Source organism: Ictidomys tridecemlineatus, chromosome 5 (assembly GCF_052094955.1).
Source record: "Ictidomys tridecemlineatus isolate mIctTri1 chromosome 5, mIctTri1.hap1, whole genome shotgun sequence".
Lineage (NCBI taxonomy): Eukaryota > Metazoa > Chordata > Mammalia > Rodentia > Sciuridae > Ictidomys > Ictidomys tridecemlineatus.
Genome location: NC_135481.1, coordinates 58,169,239 through 58,196,809, shown reverse-complemented (window position 1 = coordinate 58,196,809; position 27,571 = coordinate 58,169,239). Strand labels below are relative to the sequence as shown.

At 38.3% G+C, this 27,571-nt stretch overlaps 1 protein-coding gene across 1 annotated transcript in view; it reads left to right on the top strand.

Moving 5' to 3' along the window:
• The window catches only part of Kcnh5 (potassium voltage-gated channel subfamily H member 5), a 293,603-nt gene that overhangs the window by 79,223 nt on the left and 186,809 nt on the right, over positions 1–27,571 (top strand). Inside the window, exon 7 of the mRNA XM_078050022.1 lies at positions 9,962–10,388. Within this exon, the coding sequence (XP_077906148.1) occupies positions 9,962–10,388 (427 nt within the window). The remainder of the gene's footprint in view (positions 1–9,961; positions 10,389–27,571) is intronic.

The following is a 27,571-nucleotide window of genomic DNA, read 5'->3' as shown; positions in this document are numbered from 1 at the left end:
TTTTTATGTAACTATCTATCTATCCATCCATCCATCCATCCATCCATCCATCTCTCCAGACATATCACTGTAACTCAGTAAGGATATAAATTGGCTAACACAGGTATTGTGCACAAATTATTTAAATTCAGATCCTTTGCTGAAGGATGCTAGCTAATGCTTGGAGTAATTAGAATTATTTCCCAATGGAGCTCTTGGTAGAATAAGTTGGAAAAGTGAGCTCTGAATAGGAGAGAAGCAATAGAATTTGTTATCTGGGTTAGAGGTTCAGGTAACAAATGTAGATTGCAATTTTCTTTCAGTCTTTAAATTGCCATCTACAAAAGGAAATGGAAATGGACTATGTAGTCATTCATGTGTAAAATCTATTTAGAAAAAGAACCCAGTGCTTATGAAACAGATCTTATTTCGTGGTTTCTATCTAGTTGTCTGTTGTGGTCTATTCATGAAGATTAACCAGCTCTTAATTATTATTACAGTATCAGTGCCGAAGGAGTCAAAAATTATTATGAGAGTTTTATGTATTGATATTTTATTCTTTGATGAGCGTCCTCATTCTTTCAATAAACGTTTGAGTGCCAACTGTGTGTCATAGAGTGCTGGAGAATGTGCTGGACATAGAAGAATGGCCAAAATATGATGTGCCTGTACAATCACAGAGAGACAAATGTGAAGGGAGTGTTCATGGTCTTTTGAGATTATATAATGAAACGAGCTGATCTAGATCAGAAAGGGAAGGTTCCCTGAGGAGGTGATGACCACGTTGACATCTAAAGTATTAACAGACCCGAGTAAGCTAAGGACAGGGACATGAAAGAATTGGAGAATATTCTATTTAGGATGAATAGCAATTGTGTGTGTGTGTGTGTGTGTGTGTGTGTGTGTGTGTGTGTGTGTGCAATAGTGGGGATTGGACCCAGGGCCTCAGGTGAGCTAGAAAGTTCTTTACCACTCAGCTCCATCCCCAGCCCATGGACAGAGTGTGGCATCTTCAAAGATTTGGAAGTTGGATGCACAGTGAACAGAAGAATGGGAAAGAACAGAAGCTAGAGTGATAAGCAGGGGCCAAACCACTGGTCATGTGTGGACCAAACAGATTTTAGAACGATGAAAAGTGATCGCATGATTTAAAAACGAGAGTGATTCTGAAAAGCTAAACTATTTTGAAGTGTTCAAACAGATTGAATGGGTTCAGGTAGACACCTTGAAGACAGGAAATTTTCATAGGTATAGGAGATAGATGCTCACAGCATGATCTAAGGTGTTGACAGTAGAGATGGAGAAGGAGACAAATTTCAGAGATGGTTAAAAGTTAAAATGGTTAAGATTTAAAGTTAGATTAGGAGTAGGGGCTGTCAGCAGGGATGACGAGGAGATCTCTTGGTTTCTGATTTGCTTAAACAGATAACTGATGTTAGGAGAGTGAAGGGAATCTATCATCATTATTATTATTTCATGAGAGGGACAGGCAATGTTTAAATATCTATGAATGAATGGCACATGATTGAAATTTTGAGTAGAGAAAGTTTGAAATATAATAAATGGTGACTTCATAAGAAAGGTAGTATAATTCACAGATAGTTGAGAGAAACAGAGGTTGATTATGGAGGATTTATAGTGGAAACAATCTACTCTATTGCATGACTTTCTTGAGCAGGGTTTTTTTTTTTTTTGGTACTAAGGATTGAATTCAGAAACCCCTTAACCACTACACCCCCAACTCTATTTTGTATTTTATTTAGAGTCAGGGTCTCACTGAGTTGCTTAGTGCCTCACTTTGCTGAGGCTGGCTTTGAACTCCTGATTCTCCTGCCTCAGCTTCCCAAGCCAGGCTCTTGAGCAGTTCTTAATACAGCATAAATAGAGCTGATAATTGAGCCAGGATCTATATTTTGATGGACGGTATAATGAGATTTCAGAGACGCTGAGGAATTTGGGGTGTTGATATTACTGAAATTTGGGGCTACGTAATAAAGGAAGGAGACAATGAAGAATGTTAACCAAGGCCAGCTTCTTGAAAGGTTTGTTCACATGGGTATCACTGAGGTGACAGTAAGATTTTAAGTGAGCTTGGATTTGAGAGATATTTACAAGATATTTTAAGTAATAATTTTGCGTTTTCTGTTCTCATAGAGTATTCACTGTCATAAATCTGTGCAAAACACAATTGTGGTGCATATTCCAATACAAAAGATAAATAAGACTTATTGTATATTAAATTCTATTTTACATATATACATCTTACCTATTTGGTAAGATTTTGATTAAAATGGAACCTCTATATCACTAGGTAGCTACATTTCCTCCCATCTTAAGTCATACAAAATGAAATTCTTTACTTGTAAACATATAACATATACACTAGTCCCACATTTGTATTAGCTGTTTTTCTTGCCTGCAAAGTAAACTATACCAAAATTTTGTGGATAATAATGTCCACCATTTTTGCAAGTTACGAGTCTGTGGTTTAGTTAGTTGAGTAGTTCTGCTTACTTGAGCCATTTTTGATTTATCTCAATTAAGTTCACTCATGCATCTGTGGTAAGCTGCTGAGTTGGCTGGGACTTCTGGTCTAGGGTGACTGAAATGCATGACTCAGAGGGTTTCTTCTGTGTTCTCTCATTCTCCAGAAGGCTTGTTGGTCCTGTTCACATACCATCTGGCTTGGATTTCAAGACCACTAGGAGATAGGCAAGGCCTATTGTGGTCTAGGTTTAGATCTGGCACAATAACATTTTACCACATTCTGTTGACCAAAACAAGTTATAAGGCAGTCTATATTCTAGAGATGGAAACAAATCTTATCTTTTTTTTTTTTTTTTTGGTACCAGGGATGCTTAATCACTGAGCCACATCCCCAGCTCATTTTTGTATTTTATTTAGAGACAGAGTCTCGCTGAGTTGATTAGGACCTTGCTAAATTGCTGAATAAGGCTTTGAATTCTTGATCTTCCTGCCTCAGCCTCCTGAGCTACTAGGATTATGGGCATGCACCATAGTGCCCGGCTCAGGTCTTATCTCATGTTGGGGGGGGGGGCGTTGCAAGTTACTTTGCAAAGAGATATGAATATAAGGAGAGAACTGACCACACTTTTTTAAAAAAAAATCAACTGCAACATCTTGTGTTGTAAGGTTGCAAGATGTAGGTGAAAAAACTGTGCCACTAGAAATTAGAAGTCAATATTCCTGATCTATTGTCCACTTAACTATCATGGTTCCTTGGTCAAGAAAGTTCTTTGATCATCTGTTTTCTATTTATAAAACAAGGGAGGGAAGAAGGCAGTAAGGAATGTTGGCTGAATTATTGGCCTATTAATATTAGTGATGATCAATTGAGAAAGTTGAATTGCATCTTGGATAATTGTATCATTTCCAGGTATTATTTTTGTGCCAGTAACATCTCATATCTCTTTATTGTGTGAAAATCCACAAAAATTACGAAAGAGTTAACAGCACAAGAGATGTCTCCTGAATATTGTTCCTTATGCTACAATGGCCTGGAGGGTTTGCCAAGGAAGGAAATTGGCTAGGAAGGTGGAAGGCTGATGACTGAAAGTTCCCCATTAAACCTGCTGTGTTCTATTATGCATTTGATGTGTTTGATATTCTCTTCCATGAGAGAAACCCCAGGGATTTGTGTACTAAGAGCTCAGAGGTTAGGAAGAGGCAGAAAGCCACTGGAGTGCAGAGGAGGGCACAAAAGGATTGGAAAGTTTAGAGTGAAATGAGGCAGAAAATGAATGAACAGAGAAGACGGGCGGAAAGTAGAGAATCAAGAAATTATTATCAAAAGGGTGGGAGTACAGAAGGAGGACATTTTTTTGAGGATCAAAAATGTCCAGTCCTATTGTATGAGTGAAGCTAAAATTGCCAACAATGAATTAAATAAAATTTGTGGCTCAATGTAAAAGTTATGTGAATCATAAAACAAGGGAAAAAAATCTCTCTTTTGGGGAGATATATGTTGGATATGAACCCCTAATCATATTGTGAGTAAGAAATCATTAATCTGAATCTTGTATTGTGGTGAAATGTTAACCTAACAACAGAGAAATGTGACATACTTAAAAGAAGAGCACACCAGCCTTAAGTGTAAAGCTTAAAGTATTTTCACAAAATGAACACAACTAGTAATGAGTAGCCACCTTAGGAAACGGAGTGTTACTGGGACCCACAGAACTTTCTCTTCCCCTTTATAGTCAAAGTCCTTTCTCCAGCAGTGGAAGCCACTGTTCTTACTTCCAACCCCATATAGAAGTTCTACCTCTTTTTTTGAATTTGTCATAAGTGGAATCATACAATATATGTTCTTTTGTGTTTTGTATTTGCTAAACATGATGCTTTTTTAGACTTATTGTGTTTAATTCTAGTTTGTTCGTACTTAACTTTGAGATAATATTCCATTAAGTAAATGCACTAAAACTCACTTATCCATTCTACTGGATGGAGGCTGACATTTGGATTGCTTCAAGTTTTTGGTATCTACCACATTTTAAAAATCACATCGTTTCATTTTGTGTTTTGATTTTTAATGATGGCATTAATTTTTTTTGATACAAAGTAATGAAGAGTGAGAATTTCCTAATAAAGTAAACTTAGTTCCTTTTGTATATTGTTACTTTTGAATAACAGTTTCTGATTTGGCAAAAAGATGAAGGGAAAGCTGGGGTTGTGGCTCAGTGGTAGAGCGCTTGCCTAGCATGTGTGAGGCACTGGGTTCGATTCTCAGCACTGCAAATAATTGCATAAAATAAAGGTTCATTAACATCTAAGAAAAACAAAGAAAGGAAAAGATGAAGTGAACACTAATGACAATTTGGGGTTATGTTGGAAGAAAAAAGAAGTTGGTTTGACTGTTGTACTGTTGCTATACAGAGGGACAGTAGAAAATGACCCAGCAGTGAAACAGACATAGGATGTGGGCATTGAAGGTCTACTGAAGAAATTGTACTTAATTTTATATTCGTGATGAAACCCTTGGAAGATGAGCTCAGTGGTCTTCTTTCAGGAAGATTAATATTGAAGTGATTATGTAGCTTAGATAGGGGTAAGGGTAGGAAGACTGAGTAGCAGCTAGTTGCTGTGGAAAATGAATTAAGAATCTGGAGGACTGGATTGGAGTGACACTTCATTCTTTGCTAACTATGACTTTGGATGAGTTGCTTTTCTATCCTGAGCTTCACTGTCCTCATATGAGCAATCAAGGTAGGAATCGTTTGTTATTCTGAGAATGCAATGAATTGCTTCATGTTAGAGAACTGCAGATTACATAGAATTGTTAGGGCCTCCATAGACATCTTCTGGAGACTTTTGTTGTGACTAAGTGTTGAGAGAAAAGGGGCTTAGTCATTTAATCTCCTTCATTCATTTTTAGAGAATGACCCATGGCTAAGCCAGTATTGCAGATGCATAGAATTTAGTTATAGCAAGTTTCACAGAAAGCAGAGATTCTGGAGCCACTGCTTGCATCTGAATCTTGGATCCCCCTTATACTAGCTAAGTGAACTTGGTAAAATAGTTTAACTTTTCTGGGCCATGTTTTTGTGACATTTATCATATAGAGTAATTTTTAAGGTTAGATTAGTGGAGCCATAGAATACACTTCGAACAGTAAATACTCAATGTTATCCTAACCTTGCTGACATTTCCAAGTAGCAATGAATGATCTAGCTTTTTGGTTGGTTAACTGCATGGTGCTGTATAGCACAGGCTTGTCGAAATCTTTACTGTATCCCTCTCTTCCTGCAGCTCCAACTATGAGCCGGGTTACTCACATTAGGATTATATAGAATGAACTCAACATTCATGCCCTTTGTATCTGAATAAAGTTATGCCTTGCCTCATTCTCCTTTTTTCCAGTTCCTTCCATATTTCCTGGTATAGTATGGTTCTGAGTTCTTTTTTTGTGTGTGTGGCAGTTGTCTGATGAATATATGCAATGTGTCTCTTACACATGTGTCCTGGTCAGTGAAGAGGTTACACAGAAATTCTCTTTCATACTCAATGCCATACTCTCTTAGTATAACCCAAAGTTACATTCACTATTTCTTTTCTACATTATACTTCTAAATCATATTGAATTCATTATTGACCAAATTCCCAATTCACTGCTGAATTTGCTTGTGTTGCAAAAGTTATCCTCTTGCTTATTGACTGCTTAACCTAGTTCCATATGCCAGCTGCATAATTGACATTAGATATACTTCTCGAGTTTCAAATTTCCTAGGATGTGATGCATGCAAATAGACTTGTAATAAAGCATGATAGTAATAATTGTTGTAATAGAGATGTGCAAAGTGTGTGTAACACAAAGAAAGGAACCCAGTTCTCACAGTGAGAATGGTAGGTGGGGAAAAGTTTACAGAGAGGTAGTGTTTGTTATCACTATAAGTAAGATCCAGGCCACCAAGAAAGTGGGAGGGAAGGGTGTCTTAAGCAGAGGGAATGAGCTGTAATGTAGCATGAGTCTTCTATGAGCTACACATGGCTGAACCTGGCAGCACCATGGCAAGCCCAGGGAGGAATTGGTGGGGGGGATGCTGGCCAAGTGGGCAAGTACCAGGCCCTGATGGACTTTGCATGTCATAGTTGGGAATTAATATTTGATCCCATAAGCAGTGGGCTAATATGAAAAGATTTTTAGCTCTGAGAGCAAGATAATTAGATGGGTATACATTTAAAAAATACTAGACTGACAGCCAGTGTGATCAGTAGAGAGAACAGAAGGCGGCTGATGCAAAGGTTATTCCCATCACACAAATGAAAACAAAACCAAACAAAACACCATGAATCGTGACCAAGAAAAGACTGTAGGAACAGAAAACAAGGAATATTTTTGAGAGACTTATTAAATAGATAGATTTTGAGCACTTAGGCACTTGTATTGAGATTGTCAGGACTTGAAAACCAGCTGGATGTGGCAGAAGAAAGGAGGCATTGAGTTCAGCTTCAGTCTGAGCAGTGAGGTGAATAACGATGTCACTCATAAGACAGGAGATAAAGAACCCAGGTGGGAGAAGTGAAGATTCCCTTTGGGACCTATTACCTTTTGGATACCTATGGGACATCCATATGGAAATGTGCTGCGGGCATGTGGCTTGTGTGTAAGAAAATCAAGATAGAATACTTTTTGTGCTGAGAAGTGGACCTGTGAATCATCCTTATATAGAAGATTGCAGAAACCTGAATATGCAGTGGGTGAACCAGAGAGGGATAGGGCCATCATGATGAGAACTCTAAGCCACAATAGCAGTGTGGAGAAGGTTAGTCTAGAAAATGATTTTGAGGAATCGGTTAACAACCAGGAGAAACGATTGTCTTAGAATCCATGGCAGAAAGAATTTACGATGCTCACAAAATATTTTGTAATAATAGAAGGAAGACCCAAGACCCGCAGAGTAAAGAGAGAAGTGGGGAGAGGGGAGGGGAGGGAAAGTGGAAGTACTGAGATTGAAATGAGCAAGTTATATTGCATGCACATATGAATATGTCAAAAGTAACCCCGTTCTTATATAACTATAATATACTAATAAAAACATTGAAACAATATTTCACAATATTTAAGTAATGTTGAATGTGAATATAGAAAATGTGCTTTTTAGTGAGTGGCCTCTAGAGCCAGTGTCCTTCGGGGAGAAATCTGCCTACTACAGAACAGAGGAATATATCTTCTCATCCTTTGAGCTTAATTCTGGTAGATTCTGATTATTTCCATTCTGGTCGTGGCTGTTTTGTTAATTCTAGTAGGGTGAAGATTTCTTTTGTTTTCCCTTCCTTTGTTTTTATAGAGAATAATTCAGGTAGAAATGACTTTTCTATTCAGTATTTAAACAGAAATTCCATAGTTCCTTTAAAAATTCAAGTTACCTAGAAAATAGTATCTCCAGCAATGTTATTTTTATTTTCAAATTGAACTCTTGAGTTTTTCATGCATTTTGATTATGGGTTTCTTTAGAACTGAAGCAAGATATATTTATCTTAATGTCCCCAGGGCTCAACTAGAAGCCCAGCCTACAGAAATGCTCAACAAATGCTTATTTTTGTCTTTCATGTTCATGATTACACAGGCCCATTTTGGAGAGCTTCTAAGCTGTCTCAGATCTTCTTACCTTGCAGTGTCTCATGTCACTGAATATTGCTAATTTGTCTCCCAAATTTTATTAATCCTACTCTTTTTAACTACCTAAATGTTCAATATCGGCACCCCCCCCCCAAAAAAAAAGTTCAAGTGAAATGAGAATTTTTCTCAAGGTTTCACGTATGACATTTGAGAGCTCAACAAGGCATGACTGAGGAAGTCAAGGTTGAGACAGAAAACCCGGAGGGGGGACCCTGCTACCCTTTCATTTCTTTGGGTTCTCCTGTTCTATTTCTCTGTATTCTCTCTCTTTCTCTCACTCTGAAATTCTTATGGTATATTTCAAATCTGTACTATATTATAGAGGATAGAATATAAGCCAAATGTATTCTTAGCTTTTCCCCCGTAACTATTAAGAACATGATCATTGCCTAAGAGGAGCCTGGTGAATGTCAGCCCTTTCCACTGCATCATCCAATCCCTCTGTGTTGGTCAGAATTAAACTTCACCTTCTGGGAGACAGAGTTAGCAGTAGGAGGTCATGGACATGATTTGAATTGTAGGTGATGAGCCCAGGACAAGAGGCTTCCCAGGTCACTGCTCTGACTTCCCTCCCTGCCTGTTTTGTGATCTGTATCAGGAATATGTTTATCCTGACACCCCCTCCTTAGCTCCTTGTCTATCATGTGTTAAAAACAAAACAAAAAAGCTTTGTTACCATTTTAGTCAGCTTTTTGAGACAGTGACAGTGACTAAAGACCTAACCACAACAGTTGTAAAGGAGATAAAGCTTCAGAGGTCTCAGTCCATAGACAGCCAGCTCCATTCCTGGTGAGGCAGAACATCATGGCTGAAGAGTATGGTAGGGGGAAGCAGCTCACTTGATGATCAGAAAGCAGAGAGAGACACCACTCACCAAATACAAAATATATACCCCAGTGGCATACCCCTAGGGACCTTTCCAGCCATACTCTACCTGCCTACAATCACCACTGTTAATCCCATCAGGGTATCAAGGCACTGATTAGGTTAAGACTTTCATAATGCAATCATTTTTTCCTCTAAACTTTCTTGCATTGTCTCACATATGAGCTTTTGAGGGACACCTAATATCTAAACCATAACAGTTACTTTTTCTTTGAAGAAAGAAAGCTTATGCTCTTTTTTTTTCACTTGCATTATGCTTTATTTGGTATGTAAAGCTTTTCAAAAACTATGAGTATTTTTTGCTGCTCTTCCTTTTTGCTATTCTTTTCTATAACTATTGCTAGAGGGTGATAGGAATTAACAGGCTGTGTACCCATCCTAAGTTCGGCTCTGTTCACTTTTCCAGAACTCTGAAGATTTAGTGTTTATCAGGATTGTGGCAGGAAGTAGTCGGATTGACAATGGTATTTGCTCACTCTCCCCATGTACACAGAAGTATTTCTTGTTTGCTTGCTAGTAAGATTGGTTTCCTTCTTCAGAAGTTCTGTTGTTCATAGCTATTATGAAATTAAAAAAAAAAACTTTTAGAGTAGAGTCAAGCTTTATAAAAATAAAAGGCCTGAAATTCCCAGCCCTATTTCTACACTCTGTGTATAGCGTATTTGGACATTTTTCTCGTTTGTTATTTTATAATCCATATTAGAAAATAAACTGGGCATTCCTTAGCTAATGGGAAATGGTTTTATCTGGTGATATTGAAAAATTGTATTTCTGATTGTGGTGTAATTTGCACTTCTTAAAAAGGTTTATCATTTTGGCCCTTTTTTGATTGTTTACGTATAGTCATAGCTCTATCCTGTCTGTGCTTAGATCAAGTTCCTGAAATTGACCCACTGTAGTGTTTCCCCAACTTTTTGTTTTCTGAAAGTGAGCTGTCATTTCTTATCTCTCATTCAGGGAATCAGCAGCCTCTTCAGTTCTTTGAAAGTGGTGCGTCTTTTACGCCTGGGCCGTGTGGCCAGAAAACTGGACCATTACCTAGAGTACGGGGCGGCAGTCCTCGTGCTCCTGGTGTGTGTGTTCGGACTCGTTGCCCACTGGTTGGCCTGCATATGGTATAGCATTGGAGACTACGAGGTCATCGACGAAGTCACCAACACCATCCAGATAGACAGTTGGCTCTACCAGCTGGCCTTGAGCATCGGGACTCCCTACAGGTACAATACCAGCGCAGGGATATGGGAAGGAGGACCCAGCAAGGACTCACTGTACGTGTCCTCTCTCTACTTTACCATGACAAGCCTTACAACCATAGGATTTGGAAACATAGCTCCTACCACAGATGTGGAGAAGATGTTTTCAGTGGCCATGATGATGGTTGGCTGTGAGTATCTTGATTTTTGTATTTTTAATAAATGATCCGTGTTGACATTTTTCCTGGCTCCAATCCCCAATGGTATTAAAATGAATTGCTTTATCTTCAGAAAGGTGTTTTAATCTCTATCATTTGCAATTGATTTAATTTTATGTGGCCTTAGAAAATAAAAATGTGAAATAACATATTTTACTCTTTAGAATGTATTAACACATGAAAAACAGTATTGGGTAGATGATGCGAAATTCAGAATGATTTAATTCTATTGAGAGTGGTCTACCTGACAGAGCTCTCTTGAAGGAATCAGGACCAGCATCCAGTCAGGTGGCATCTGGCACATTCTGGAAGTTTTGTTGGCAGTGCATTCAATTCCAAAAAAGCAACCAGAATCTGATGTGAGATGCACAGTTTGGAAAATGTTCCAGTTAATAACTGAGTTTGTGAATTGAAGTCAACCCCAGGATATAGTTTTATTTTTGCTTTTACAATTTAAAATAGTAAAAGAAAGTTTTATTAATCTCTGTATTTAGAAACTCTGGGTTTATAACACTCTAGGTTCAATATATGACTAAAAGAATGGAAGAATTAGTACATAAGCCCTCCCAGCAATGAAAAAGTGTCTAGAATTTAGCATTCATGCATGAGTATGCAGTGGCTTGATCATATTCTTGGAAGTGGAATGTCCTTTGAAGGAGCCAAAGTCTCTACATTTGAATTGAGACTGTATGACATTAGAAGACCAGAATATTAAGGAATTGCATAAACAAGAAAGCTGTTCTAAAATCTCTTCAGGAAGACTTCACCACTGTCTATGCCTTCAAATTCACTTGGATGATTTAGGCTAGTCTAGTTTTGATTCCTAGAGAACTTGACAACTTTTGGACTGAAGGTGTGATTAGCATTGTTAGATCATGGCCATTGGTCTTTGGTCTAAGCCATCTGTTTTTGAGATTCTACATTATAGAGGCTTGAATTTTGATAGGAAAGATGTTAGAGTCCCTGGGCATTGGTTGGCCTCGAGAAAGAGAGTGGCTTGGGTCTCAGCAGGTAGCTTTCATAGTTCAGAGTGTCTGAGATCTGTTGGAACACCAGTGTTGGCTGCTATCTGCCATCCATCACTCTAGCCCTCCTGTGTCCAGATGCAGAAACAAAAATGCACAAGTTCTATTTTCAGGTGGAAGCCTGCAGTTAGAGGGAGAGTTAAAATTCCAAGCACTATTGTTCCAGAGGCTTTCAGGAGGACACTGTTTTAATATACACAGAAACCTTGATGATTAATTTAGCGGATACCTACATAGCCAAAGATATATTGGCAAAAATGTACTTTATAAATTGTGAAGGTGATATTTTTTCAGGTATAATACTTAACTACGATCTACTTTTAATGTTTGTGCAATACATTTTGCCTTACACTTGGGCATAGTTAGGTTTTTCAATAAAAACTTTGTATTTTGAAGTATAGATTCACTTAAGTTGCAGAGATAAGTACAGAGGAGGCCTTTGTCCCTTTCACCTTCCATCTTCTATAACTATAGCACAGTGTCAAAATTGACATCAGTACAATGTATGCACATAGCTCTGTGTTGCTTGAGCACATATGTAGATTCCTGCAGTTGCCACTATAGTCAAGATATACAGAACTGTCACCACAAAGATCTCCTTCATTTGATCTACCTCTTCCCTCAATCATCTCAGGTTCCTGAATACTAACCATCCAGCTCTATAATTTTGTGATTTTTGAGAATATTATATAAATGGAATCATATAAAAGGTGATTTTTTGAAAATTTTTTGAAATGGACTCCCTCCATTCAGCATAAAGCTATTGAGATTCATCTAAACTGAATGTATCAGTTATCTGTTTCTTTTCATTTCTGTGTAGTATTTTCTATGGTTTGGGTATACCAAGGTTTAATGACTCATCTATTGAAGGAGATTTTGTTTGTTTCTATTTTTGGACTATTACCAGCAAAGCTGCTATGAACACTCATGAATAGGTTGGTTCTTTCTTTCTTTCTTTCTTTCTTTCTTTCTTTCTTTCTTTCTTTCTTTCTTTCTTTCTTTCTTTCTTTCTTTCCTTTTCTTTTCTTTTCTTTTCTTTTCTTTCTTAATACTGGGGATTAAACTCAGGGGCACTTGACTACTGAGCCACATCCCCAGGCCTATTCTGTATTTCATTTAGAGACAGGCTCTCACTGAATTGCTTAGAGCCTTACTTTTGCTGAGTCTGACTTTGAATTCCTGATCCTCCTGCCTCAGCCTCCTTAGCTGCTGGGATGATAGGTGTACACCACTGTGCCTGGCTCATGTATTGGTTTTTATAAGCTCATTATTCTCTGGAATGAATGCCCACAAATACAATTAAGTGTATATTTATTTTCTGAAGAAATTGCCAAACTATATTTTGCAGAATGGATGTACTAACATAGTTTTTCATAAGAGAATCAGAGGAAAATAAAAATCTGTGTAGAGTTGAAGAACGCTATCATACACTTCATTCCACAGGCTCCTGAGCTGGGAATCATCTAAGATTCCTGTTTTTCTCGTGTGTTCCATCCATTCTAGACAAAACCCTTTGGTTTGACCTGCAAAATACATTTGATTATTTCTCTGTACTTCTTTAGCTTACCACCCACAGGCAACTCACCATCATTGCTGGCCTGGACTTTTGAAGTTACCTCCTGTATATGTTCCTTCTGTTTCTATTCCTGCCCCACAATCTCTCCCTAGAAGCCAGAGTGTTCCTTTTAAAGTAAATAAAGTCACACTGTTCCTCTGCTCACATCTCTCCAATGCACATAAAATAAAATCCAGAGTCCCTGCTCTGTCTTTCAAGGCCTTTCTGATGAGGCCCTGGCCTGCTTTACCCCCACTTTACTTCCCACTAGTCTGCTGTGGCCTGTTGTCCTAAATTCATGTTGACTGTGAAGTCATCAGGCTCAGTCCTGGGTCAGTGTCTTCATATCTGCTTTCTCACTGCTTCTAACACTCCTTTCCTTTCCCCCAATTTCAGACAGGTCTCCACCTTTTCAGAAATTCCTCCCAAAGCTAACTTACTATAAAAATCATCCCTGTCCCAATCACCCATATTCTAACCTTTGACCCTCTTTCTTCACTATTCCTATCAAGAATTGGAATTGTGTTTACTCTGGTTTTTTTTTTTTTCCTTTTCCATCAGAATGTAAACTCCGCACAGTGGGGCCTTTGATTGTCTTTTCCTACCTCTACATCCTCAATATTTTAATTGTTAACAGCTCTCCTCTCAATCTCAATTTGTTATTCAAACAAAAGAAGTTGTCCCAGCTAGTCATCATGAGGATCTCTTGTCCTTGCATCCACCCCAAATAGGTGTCTGAGGAAGATACCTGTCAGGTAGCCTGGTCTCAATTCTTTTGTGAGAGCCCTCCAGTGCTCACCTGTATTATCCCCTTGGGAGTGCACTAGTTCCTTGCACTGGATTGCTCAACCCTACATCTCTCAGTTGGCTCATTAATACAATTTCCAAGAAGTTAGTGGAAATACCAACAGTCCTTTCTTCCATCACTTTTTATTATCTAGCCTCATAATCTACTAATGTTGAAAATTTTCACATAGATCCGGTTGAATTTTCAAAACTTTATTTGATTCAGAGTTGGTTCTATTTCTTCCCTACTTCACGAACGGGCGATTATACTTGCTAGATCTCAATTTCATTGCTGGGCATTATGGTATGTACTAGTAATCCTGGCAACTCAGGAGGCTGAGGCAGGAGGATTGCAAGTTTGAGGCCAGCCTCAGTAGTTTAGGGAGACCCTGTTTCATAAACAACAACAAAAACGAGTAAACAATAAATTGAAAAGAACTGGAGATATAGCTCAGTGTAAAGCACCTCTGGGTTCAATCCCCAGTACCAGGGGGGAAAAAATTCTCTCCTTTTCTGAAGTTCCTGTCTTGATTTCAAAATGAAAAACTAGCTTTAAACCTGATCATTTTCTTCCCCGGTTTTCTGTATCTCCTTTCAAAGCCTGAGCAGTAGTTTTCTGCTTATATTCTGATGTCTTCTTGCCTGTTGACTTTGGAGTTATTCAGAGGCATAAAACGGAAAACCAGTTTCTATAGACAGAGGATTTTTAGGAAGATACCTCTGAGTTTTCTTCTTGTTTTGTGGGTTCTTGATAATTTCATGGCATATTTCCCTTGACATAAACCCAGAAGATTATAGAAATCTGTGTAGGTGCAAAGAAGTGTTATAGTAAATTTGAATAATTCCAAAATTTATTAGACACGCCTGTACAGAATATCAGCCAAATGGGCATATTGTAGCTGTTTATAATTTCAATATTTTTTTCTTATAATAATGCCAAGGAAAACAAACAGAAACAAACCACCAGTATTCTCACAACCCAATATGTGCTGTCAGCCAATGCCAGGAATTCAGAGGTGTGTGTGTGTAATATGTTGAGGAAGGAGGGAAAGAAAGGAGGGCGTAGGAAACAGAAGGCTCCTGCGTTCATTTGTGCTGGGAATCCAGTCGCTGTGTGCTGGCCGCCTGAGAGGCACGACTTGAGACCTTATAACTCAATAACTGTGAAAAACCATTTATCAAAAAGTTGATGGAGACACCAACTGCTTATAGTCTGTGGGGAAAAAATAATCACTACTTGTAAATGATAGGCTCTTTTTTTTGGAGAATCCCATCTAAAATTTGTCATGCTTTCTAGCAAAATTCAGAAATTTCAATGGCAGCAAGTCCAGTTTGTAAGTCCCTTTATAAGCCCTCTTCTTTGTTTTATGGCTTTTTCTTTCCTGCCTAATGCTCAATCACACGTGACTCTAATTATTTAGTCTCAGAGTTCTTCTTGTTAATATCAGACAAATCTTCAAAAAAAATAATTATGACTGTGGGCTATCCCAATCCCAGTCTCCTGATGTTCCCTCTGGGATTCCTCCTGGGTCAGTAGGATCCGGGGATATTTCCCTTACCTGCTACCTAGGAATTTCTTAGTCTGAAACCCTTCATTCCTATGCCTGCCCAATGTGGTGGATCCTTCTGTTCAGACTGGTTCTTCTCAACACCCACACAGTCTTCCCCGGCCTGGTGTTTCCTGAGCCAAGTGACTTCCACCACCTAAGAAGCAGCCTTTGCCCTCACCCATAGGCGTGTCCTCCCCATTCTTCTGCATCTGTCCATTCATAAGTGAACCTGTCTATTTGCTGGCATTCATGGGATTCACTACTGAAGGGCTTTAGTAAAACAATATTTTTGCAATTCAGTTCTGCAGAAGTTGTGGAAAATAACAGATTTTTTCTTTCTTTTTTTTTTTTTTAGATCAAGATGTGGGTAATCTCTTTGCTAATTTGCTCAGTAAACACTTAATGATTCCTTCGTGAAATGTTTTCTAATCCATTTCATTTACATAATCTTATTATTGAGCCCCTAATAATTTTCCATTTTACAAAGAAATGACAGACTGACTAATTTCTCTGCTATTCAGAAAGCACCTTAGTACACTGATACTTTGTTTTGATAGTTATAAAACAAAGGAATACAAGTATGGAATTTTTCTAATATGATTAGCCCCTTGTCTTAATGTATTTTTATGAATCCTTTTCTAAAGGCTCATCAAGGAAGCAATTACTTAGTTCCTTCTTTATTACTAAATCATCACAGTGCTTTCATTTTAGTTGAATCTAACCATCATAAAGAACTTAATATTTGCATATTTCATTAAAATTTTATTAAAAGAAAGAAACATAAAATAAAAATATAAGTTGTAGCTTACTTGTTTCCATAAATAATTTAGTGTTCAAACAAATCTGTCTTCTCATGTGCATATATGTATTTGTTTTAATATACTATTAAATATATTATTAATATATGTAGACAGCATACGTCCGTGTTGAACTTCAAGTATTTATTTTGGTTGAATGCATAGTTTACTCTTTTTCTTGCTGTCTGTTTAGCTTCTGCTGTCTGTTTAGGCAGCCTCACACACATGTTGTATGACACTCAGACTATGATGTAGGTTCTGTGATGGTATGCAAACTGAGACTTGAAAAGCAAAAACCAAGCAATGCTAAAAAATCATAAATTTGAAAATTGCTGAGATTTCATTGGTAGACAAGAAACCCAGGCATACTGATGTTGATCTGTAATTTTCAAAAAGCATGTAATCGATGATAGCTTGCACAGTCTAGAAACTTTTTGTAATGGACTGGTATAGCTTATAACCCAGCAGGGCAATGGTTTACCAGTTTTAGAAGTATAGCAGGACCATCTGTCAGTGAAATATGTATGAAGGGAAATTTGAATCTCCATGTGGGTGGTTAAGGGCCACTGAGAAGCATTTAGTCACACACTGGTTACTCAACGTTGTGTAGAGGAGACCAGAGCCAAGTATCATGTTCTGAGGTTGATGAACTCACTTGGCGTCCTCTGTGGAATTCAGATAAAAGCCAATCTAAGGTTATGAGCATTGTCCTGACTCCTACCCATTAGAAAGGAAAATAAATAAAGAGTGGTAAGAATTGGGGGTTGTGAGAATATAGAATAAGTTTGGGAAAAAGTCATGAAGGATTTTCTTAGAGAGTCTTCAAATCTGGCTGGGTTCAGCTGTGAAAAGCAGAAGTTGTAACAAATGGCTTTTAAATCATTTTTCCCCAGTGTTAATATTCTGTACATTTAGGAGTCTATTAACGAAGTTACACCGTGGTCCACAGATTGAGGCTGATTATTGGAGAGGAGGTGGGGTCACAAAGATTTTACGATTTTTCATGTAAAGGGCATACCTTGCTTTATAGAGAATAAGAAATCTCTTCTACAGAGAGTGTTTAGTAAAGAATTGAGAGAGGAGATTGTTAAAGAATATTATGGAGATTAGAAAATATGCTTTTGGAAAGAGAAGTTTTTTTTTTTTTTAAATATCATGAGCAATTAGGCAGCTCAGAAGACTGAAAGACATTGTCTCAGGGCAAAGGAAGCTGCAAGGGAGACATCTGTAGACTTGCTCAGTGGGGACGTGGAAGGGTACTTGATCTACATGCATACCCAGACCAGCTTAAAAGTGGGGTGCTGCCCTTTTTCGGTACTAAAAAGTAATTCTACAAATCTTAATATGATACTTCCATCAACTCAGGGAGAGTATTAAGTTATATGTTAAAGTTTTTCTTGCCCTTGCTCTCGTGGTGTAGGTAGGAAATGGAGTGTGAACATGAGATTTTCGTTTCTGGTTTTAGTTTTAGCCAGATGGAGAGAGCTTTAAGTCTAATGTTTATTTTGGAAACTGGGTCAATTCTTTGTGTCTGCTTTACCCTAGCTTGTAAGAAAGACTTTTTCTTTTATCTTTTCTTTTCTTTAATGAGCTGAGTATCCCATGAGGAAAAACATTTTTTGGAGCTCAAAGTTCAGGGTTATAGGTACTTTTTATGGTTTAGTAGTTTCAGATGTATAGTCCAGTAGTCCAAAAAAAAAGAAGAAGAAGAAGAAGAAGAAGAAGAAGAAGAAGAAGAAGAAGAGGAGGAGGAGGAGGAGGAGGAGGAGGAGGAGGAGGAGGAGGACGACGACGACGACGACTATGTGATGTGCTCTTTATTCCCTGTTTCTTATTCAAAACAGAATTTGTCTTTTGTAGGAAAGTTCTTTTATATCTATGTTTCTTGTTATGCATAGTCACATTTTCACAAGCCCTCTCAGATTCTGGAAAAGTTGAGTTTTTTCCCCAGAAAATAACAGGACATTTCCTCGGTGCCTTATTAACTTGCTTGGACTCTGCAGAAATCTTGGTTCTCTGAAACTGAACTGTGTCCTCGTATCATTCAGAATTATTTAATTCATTCAGCGTTGTACCAGGTGGTCTGGTAGGCATTGGTTCTCAGTAGTCATCAAGCTTGTGATATGGTGGGAGTGTCAGGAAAATCACAGAACCATCTCCTCTCTCCTCCCTCCCCTGTCCTCCTTTTTTGTTCTCTCTTTCTCCATGTCCATCCCAGTGCCTCCATCTCATTCTTTATACTCTGAATGGAAATAAAGAAGTTGAGTTCCTAAGATCAAGGTCTGTTTGTCCTGCCCATCATTGTATGTTTAGCACAAAGCATTGTCTCTGAGATGTTAGCTGTGTTTATTGAGGATATGTTGAATGGGTGAATGATAAAGCCACCCGTCATAACACATGACTAAACCAGTCCAGGTCACTGCGTTGGCACAAAATGATCACACAGAGACAGAGAAATACTTTTTTCTTTGGGTTCCATGACAGCTCCTCTGACCCAGCTCTCACCAAGGAGGCAAGACCTTAGGCAGGAAAGAGAGCACGCCTCGAACCCAGGTTTTATTGGGGGAGGTTGTTCCATAGAATATTTTATCCCCAAAAGGGCAAAGGGGTAGGGTAAAAAGGAACAGGTGAGTGTGACTCAACCCCAGCAGTGACGCCTACTCCTGGAGCCACACTTTGTTATGCCAGCTGGGGTAATGCCCAAGTTACTGTGACCTGCCAATAATTGTTCAGAACCCAGTGCATTAGGACTTAAAGGCGTCTGCATCCAGGGCACCTCCCGACAGCCACCTAGCTCAGCCGGAGGGAATCTAGGAAGGTGTTTAGGAAGAAAGTGACTCTTGAGCTCACAATACAAAAATAAGTGTGTAATGAGCTAGGTAGGACTTAGGTATTTTCCAAAAAAGAGAACATGTTTGAAAACATAAGAATGGGATAGTTTGACCTCTTTGGGGAGCACCATGCTTGTTCACTTTGGATGAAGTGGGAAGTTGATGTGGCTGGAGAGGAAGAAAGGAACATATGTGTCAAAAGGCCTTTCATCATTTTATAAGGCATTTGCATTTTACCCTGAAGACTGTGAGATAAATAAGAAGAATTTGATTCTTCATTATATAATGTAGATTGGAGAAGATGATAGCTATAGTCAAAGAAACCAGTTAGGAAGGTGTTGGAATAATCCAGGAAGACAGACCAAGTAGGAGGTATGTAGAGGGTGGTGGAACAGAGTTGGCAAGTGATTTTTTTTTTTTTTTTGGTAAAGGGCATAAAGTACCTACCTTAGGCTTCATGGACCTTAAGGTCTCTGTTGCAGCTGCTCATCTCTGCTGTTGTATTGCTGAAATAGCCATTGAAAACACATAAACAACATGCATAGCTATGCTCAGCATGACAGGGTTCCTATACAATTCTGAACAGTTGGCAGACCTTATTTGACATGTGGACTATGGTTTGTGAAAAGACTATAGACTTTGGAGCCAGACAAACCTGGGTTCAAGTGTTTCTATTTATTTATTTATTAGTTTTTTTTTTAGTTGTATATGGGCACAATGCCTTTATTTTATTTATTTATTTTTATGTGATGTAGAGGATAGAACCCAGTGCCTCACTTGCTAGGCAAGATTTCTACCATTGAGTTATAACTCCAGCCCCTGGTTTTAAGTTTTCTATCATCATTTATTAAGAACTTACATCCATCATCTAAGCTGTGATCTAGAAAATGGACAGAAGAGTCCCTACACTGTGGATATTTGGAATATCCAACAAGAGATTGCATGTAAATTCCAGAAACATTTTTCTTAAGTTGTACTCAGTGCATAAATGAATGTGTGGGCAAATGTAGAAGAAGAGTTCTAACAGACTTGTAGATTTCTGCAAATTCAGCTGAATGGATGACAGAACACTTTTCTAAGACAGGAGAGAAGGCACAGGTAATACTGGAGGAAAAGGGTAGTTCTTTTTCCTAGAAGTTATTCCTTGGAGATGTCTACTAGGCAATCAGAAATATAATTTGGGGTTTCAGAGATGTCAGACATGGAGGGATGTCTGTGGGAATCACAGTGTATAGAAAGTAATTGGTTGTCAAGGGAATGTAGGGGATAGTCAGAATGAAGCTGTCTGAGGGTGGACACTTGATGAAGGAGAGCCACAGAGGGGCTAAGGAGAGAGCCCAGAAGGGTAGAAAGTATGGCTTTGTTGCTGACAAAGAACGAGAGAAGCTAGACACTGTGACGCACACCTGTAATCCCAGAGGCTCAGGAGGCTGAGGCAGAAAGATCATGGGTTCAAAGCCAACCTCAGCAACAGCGAGGAGCTAAGCAACTCAGCGAGACCCTGTCTCTATTAAAATATAAAAAAGGGCTGGAGATGTGGCTTAGTGGTTGAGTGCCCCTGAGTTCAATTCCTGGTATCAAAAAAAAAAAAAAAAAAAAAGACAAGCGAACCCCAGGATGGAAGAGGGAACCATAAGAGTACTAGGACAGGAAGTCAATAGAGATCTGGCCGACCTTTGGAGATCATTGGTGATTTTTTTCTAGTGGAGAGGAAAGAGGCAGCACTTGAGGAATTTATAGAATCCAAACTGATTTTTTTTCTCCTATACGAAGGAAAATAATTTTATTATTAGCAATTAATCTAGTAGAAGTAGATTGTGCTTATGTAGTAATTTTTACTGCCAGTGATTTTTTTTCTGATTCAACTTTCAAGTTGAATAAATAAGTAAATAAATGTGTTTAGATTCTTAGATGAATAACATGCATGGGGTTTTTCTTTTGTGTTATAAAATAGAAAATAAGATTGCCTTGCAGAGAAATCTTTTTATGAAATCTCACTTTCTAAGAACAGGTATTTTAATTAGGGGAGAATTTTATTTTCCGATGATGAAAGGATTATTCTTCCAATTTAGTTTTGATTCCTAAAAAAAAAAAGTATATTGCCCAGGACAAAATGTCCATGTAGGTGAAACGATGCTGTGCTAGAGAAAAAACTGTGGAGCTTTATTGGTTCTTAGAGATGTAGACTCAAGGATCAATTGGCATATGATTTTAATTTTGCTGGAAATGAAATATGTAGAATTTTTTTCAAAGGTTGACTCACAGATCCATATATAAATATGTTTAGGACTTGTTGAAATGCATGTCATACCATAGGGCCTTTATGCAAAGATTTAAGAATTGTTTTGCTATGCTGAGAGAGGGGATTTTTTTTGGAGCAATTTCTAACCTGGCTCCTAAGTGACTGCTTCTTACTTATTTCTTTAATATTTACATAAGTTTTGAAGACTGCATTAGGGCCTCCCTAGGAGGTTAGGTGCCAGGTACAACACGCTCCCTTCGGGCTGTGCCTAGGTAAGGTGATCTTTGTGGAATGAGAACTCTGTCCAGGTTGACTCTCAGGAAATACTGGAAGCTTCAAAAATTGTCTTTGAAGCCGTCGTCTCCCTTTTAGAAGCTAGTTCCATAGTTACCCTTTTAGATCTCATCTTCTTTAAAGTTGAATGTATTTTTAACAATCTCTGAAAGTCTTAATCTGTGGAGGTCTAATTTGGGATCCTCACCAATTTAAAATAAGTGTAAGGGAAGGACATTTAAAAGTACGTACCTCTACTTAGGCATCTGCAAAGGCAGGGAGCTATAGACTTTGGGAATGTCTCTTACCCTAGGCTGCCTGTGAGTTTGCATGTTAGTTTCCTTAGAAAATTCCCCCCTGCCCCCCAAGACCCCTCTAGTAGGTATGTTTTCCCCACTTCCTTTCCTGATGAGGGCCTGGCTAAGGAGCAGCAGCCCTTCTTCCTGTCCAGACACTGATATTCCACAATCCTTTATTTCCTTCTCCTTTTGCTACACAATGCTCTGAAGACCCCACCCCAACCCCCCAATCTGCCTGCCTCTTTTCCTGCTCCAGGATTTCTGAGCAGTAGCAGGAGTCATCTGCACAGCCACAGGCAAAGGCGCCACTTTAAAAATGCATGGCTCACAGTCTTGTCTTTTGCTCTTAGGCGGATGCCCTCTCAAGTTTTGCTGAGCAGCTGAGCTTCCGCTGTTCTGTTTCTGTCTCCACCTCTCCCAAACCCGCGGCCATCCTTCCTTATCTCAGTGGATGGCCTGTGCCTTTTTCTTATCTGAAATAGATGTGTATTCTATAGGAATAGGAACTGTCACAGGTTTCTGTGTGTGTGTGTGTGTGTGTGTGTGTGTCTGTGTCTGTGTGTACTTTAAACAACCTTGAATCACTTCTTACCAAGGTGGGCTAGGAGAGGCACAGGCTGGGGGACAAACCTGATAGGGTCTTGAAGGCCAGAGCAGTGACTTTTATTCTGAATCAAATGGGGAGGAGATTTCTAAGGATTTTGAGTCCAAGAGAGGCGTGATTTGTCTTACGCTGTTGTATAAGGATCAATCTGCTGCTTTGTGTAAATTAGACAGTAAGGGGTCAGGGATAGAAGAGGTCAGGCAGGGGGCAGGTGGTGGGTGGTAGTTAGAATCGGTTAGATATCAGATGTATGATTAAGACCAATAAAGTGTGTGTGTGTGTGTGTGTGTGTGTGTGTGTGTGTGTGTGTGAGAGAGAGAGAGAGAGAGAGAGAGCTAGCACCCACAAGCATACACATGCAGAAATAGGGTGCAAAAGGCTTTAGTGTAGCACCTGCTGTGCCAGGGTGGGAGGGTCATTTGTCATGTCAGGTGAAGGTTACATAGATGAGTCTGGAGTTCATGGGAGCTTCCCAGCATATGAACATAGATTTGCTTTGTAGCTTGCTTTTTTTTTTTTTTTTTTGCCCGTTTTTCCCTTTGTTTTGTGCTCATCTTTCCCTTTACTTGCTCTTTCTCTGCCAATAAATAAATGTGTCTATGTATCTTCAATCCTAAAAAAAAAAAAAAAAAAAACATACCTATGTGAGTAAAATGCTTGGCCCTGCATTTTCTTCACCTTCTTATCTACCAATTAAAATTTTTTTTTCTTCCCCAAACATGGGTCTTGACTTCTTTATCTGGATGGATTTCTTAATGAAATGAATTTCTTAATGAAAATGGACTCCTTCCCCTGCTTCAGTGCTCCAAGGACATTTATTAGATTTCAGAGATTTTTTTCATCCATTAAAACAGCTCCTTGAGCTTCTTGGGTGTTTTTCTCCCTGGTTTTCCTCCCATTTCTCTTCCTGTTTCTAATCTGCTTTGCTTGGTCATGTTACTCGTTCTAAATGTTGAAAATTGTGATATTGGAAATGAATTATTGAAAGATCCAGGGCAGCTCTCTCGATAGGCTGAACAGTTTCTTCTGCAAACAGTGATGTGATGGGATCCAGCCTTCCTGGATTTTCCCTGTTATCTGATGGTTCACTGTCAGAAATTTTGCTCTGTGTGTTCTTGACTCCACCCAGACTCTCTGAAACGGCTATTTGCTCTCTACAAGCTGTGTCTCTAGCCTGTGTTAGCATACCAGCAGGGACTGGGTTTCACAGTAGTGCCCTGTCCCGTTGAAGCAAAAACAGGTGATGAGATTTCAGAGGAGGGTGCAGAAAAATTTGGAGCAGAGGGTGCTGCCTGGCAGGCAGGGCAGGAAGGTGCTCAGGTGATAAGGCCACAGGGAAGAGACTCTTCCAGAGCCTCTCTTTCTCTCTCTCTTTTGTCTTCCTTGAGCTCTCTAAATGAGAAAAATAATCAAGAAAATTGATAATTCACAATACTTTTTCTCTGGTTCACTGTTATAAGACTCCTCTCCCCAATCCTTCTAGAAAGTCCTTGTCACTCTGTATTTCTTTATCCTGTTATTGTGGTCTGTAACTATAAACTTTAATTTTTAAAAATATACTTACTGCTTGACTCTTCCAATTAAAATGGGAGACATGTAGGCAGGGAGCTTGTTCTCTGGTTCAACACTGTATCTCTGGTGTAACAGAAGCATAGTGTGTGCTCATTAAATTCTTTTTGAAGAAATGAGTATGTTTTAAGACTCCCTATTTGATAAATGGTAAACTCAGAGCAAGCCAAAAACCATTCTAGTTCTCTAAACCCGAGTCCTTTAGTGATGGGCTTAAATTTTTAAACGGTAACATGTAGCCTCTGACCATGTGGCTGATTCAATTTCTCTATAGCAGAGTTTGATTTGTGACTGCTCCCTCGCTCTTATCCACCTCTCAAACTGCTTTCTCTGTCCCAGGGTTACACTGGCTGGTCTGTCTGTTACTTCTTAGTGTTCTAGTTGGGAAGCAGAATATACTTCTTGGCTGCATTTGGATTTCCCCTCAACCTATTTTGGGTTTCTACCATCACCTCCTATTGTTCCTTCTATTCTTGCAGGTTTCACTTCCTCTACTCCTCTCACGCTTTCTGAGAAAAGAGGTAAGATTTTAACAGTGAAAACAAAACGCAAAAAGAACAACAACAACAACCAAAAGCCATTTGCTGTCTCAAAGAACTAAAGTTTGCAATGGAAATCTATGCTTTCAAGATTATTGTTTCGGCTATCAGCTTTAAAAATGTCTAATTAGAAACTCAAAGTTAAACTGCTTTCTTTGTTCTCAGCTGAATCCACAGTGCTCTTGGAAAAGGACTGTCAGTTTCAGTGGGAGGAGAGCAGAGGGAGCATTATAAAGAACTAGGAATTAGACTAAAAATATTTGTGTGTGTATGTGTGTGTGTGTATGTGTGTATCTCTTTCTATTCTTCATCCTCAGTTATGGCAGAGTCCTGGTATAAATGAATTTGCCATACTGCCAGTCTTGTCTTGCCTTTTTCTTTTCTTTTTTTAATTGATGATACGAAAGAATTACTTTAGAATTTAAAATGGTATTTTTAATCAGCTTTTCCATATTGTGACCAAGAAAAAAAAAATTTGACAAGAACAACTTAGAAGAGGAAAAATTTATTTTGGCTCATGATTTTAGTCTATAATTTGCTGACGCCCTAGCTCTGGGCCTAAGGTGAGGCAGAACACCATGGCAGAAGGGCTTGGCAGGAGAAAACAGCTCAGGCAACTAGGAAGCAGAGAGAGTTCCACTCCCCAGAGACAAAGGCTTGTTACCTATTTCTTCTAGCCACGCCGTACTTGCCTGCACTTACCACCCAGGTAATCCATATCCATGGACCAATCCACTAATTAGTTTCCAAATCTCATAATCTAATCATTTTGCTCCTGAACATTTGTGCATTATCTCACATATGAATTTTTTGGGAATAACTCATAACTGAACTATAACAGATGTTTTGGAAACAATTGTCCATAGCATAGGAAGAATATATAGATGAAGTTTGGATATTCTCTTTTATGGAGGGAAAAGTAAGGTCAGGGCTGTTTCAACTTACATTAGAAGTACAAATATACTTTCTGCTGTTGTTTGCCAAAGAAACAAAGTCATAAACATATATTTTGGAGAAACTTGTCTCTTGAAAGAAGTGTGTCCATTCACCGAAAGGGAGATTTCAGTCGCTTCTAGTATTTGAGCCCCGTCATCCTTGGCTACGTGGCTCTAGTTGCTAATTGTCATCAGATGTTTCTAGCAGAAAAAAGATGATTATGACGATAGTTGGTTAATATGACAATACCAGAGAAAACAGCTGAGATAAACAGGAAGGACACAGGACCTATGGAAGAAGAAAAGAGAATTCCAAATATTTTCTAATCCTTTGGTTCATATGTCTTCTTTTTCATTTGAGCTGCACAGTAATTCATATTTTATCTGCATGATTTTTTTTAAAAAAAGGTTTTTAGATTAAAGTAACACATGAGCATAGCTTAAGGAGCCAAATAGAACTTCAAGGTTTATTTTGAAAAATGAAATTTCCTGGTCTACATGCCTTTTCCCATTTCCTAGTGATTACTTTCAAATCAGCTTCATTTTTGGTGATATTTCTCTCTTTTGTTCTGATATGATTTTTGGAGAGAATTCTTAGTTTGAATCATTACCAATAGACTGACATCTTGGAATGACTGGAAATATAATTCTTTCCTTTCCGCTGTCTCTAAACCACGATGTATATGCTTTTCCAATTTTCTCTGTTATCACTGTATTTAGAACATAATTTTGATTGAATCAATAGTCTGTTTTCATTATCATGATTATGCAAATACTTTTTAAAACCGAATCGTGCGATATACTATGATGATTTTCCTGTTCAACATTTGGTTTTCTCTAGGAGAATGAAAGTCATGAATGTTCTTTCTTAGTCTCCATGTGCTTCTATTAATCTGTAAGTAGAACTCTCCTCCACCTGTAATCTCAATATACTCACGTTATGTGGTTAACATAGGTATACCTCTCTTGAAGCCTCCTGATGTTCTCCAGTCTGGACTAGGCTTTCCAGGACACACCCACAGTCCTCAGCCTGGTATTTTCCTTCATCCATGACATTTAGGGCATTTCTGCCTTCTCTTGTGGATTGTGTTTTCTACATCAGTTTTGAAATAACACTTCCTACTAAGTTTTCAGAGAAAGGTAATTTGTTTTGAGATTACAGATAGTCTCCAACTTAAGATGTTTTGATTTTCAAATTTAAGATTTTTTATTTTCTAACTTAAGATATTTTCAATGTAACTGAATGTAGCCCCATTTTAAGTCAGGGAGCATTGGGTATGCATGTGTGAAAATATCTTTCATTTGTCCTTATAACTGAAGTGATAGTTTATCTCTGAAGAGATTTAAATATTACAAACAATTTTATGGTAACTTTTGGTTTTGTCTTTGAGTGACCTTTCCTTCCTTCTTAATTTCTTCCTTTCTGTAGTGGGGATCAAACCCAGGGCATTGTGCATGCTGGGCAAGTGCTCTACTGCTGAGCTACATTGCTGTCTTTTTTATTTTTTATTTTTATTTTTTGATGGGATCTTAGTAAGTTGCCCAAGCTGACCTTGAACTTACAATCCTTCTGACCCTACCTTTAATTTTCAGTGGAACTTCTCAGAAGACCGATTCCACTTGAGCCTAATATTTTTAAGTAATATGTTTTTCTTTCTGCCTCTTCTCTGGAAGCTCTAAGAATCTTCTTTTGGTACCTACTGTTATGAAACACACTATGACTATGTCTCTTTCTATTAGTGTGTTTTAATCTACTCTTTGAGGCTCTCAATGGGCATGTTCTATCATTTGGAAACACCGATTTTTCACTCCTGAATTATTTTCTTCAGTTATTTTATTGAAGAATTCTTCCTTGTTTTTGTCTCTGCTTGAAACTCTTAGTATTTGCATGTCAGATTCCCTGGACTGTTTTTCTTGTTTTCTTACCTACTTTCTATGGTTCTTTCTTTCTTTCTTTTTTTTTTCTCTATGATCTAGAAGTTTTTCTGTAGCTCATTTTTTGAAATCCTCTCATCCATTTTTATTTCTGTTAGCCAATATTAATTTCCAAGAGCTCTTGTATTTTCTCTTTTCCTTCTTATAGTATCTTGGTTTCATTTCATGAATACAAAAATCTTCTTTTGCTGAGGATATAAGATAGTTTATGTACAG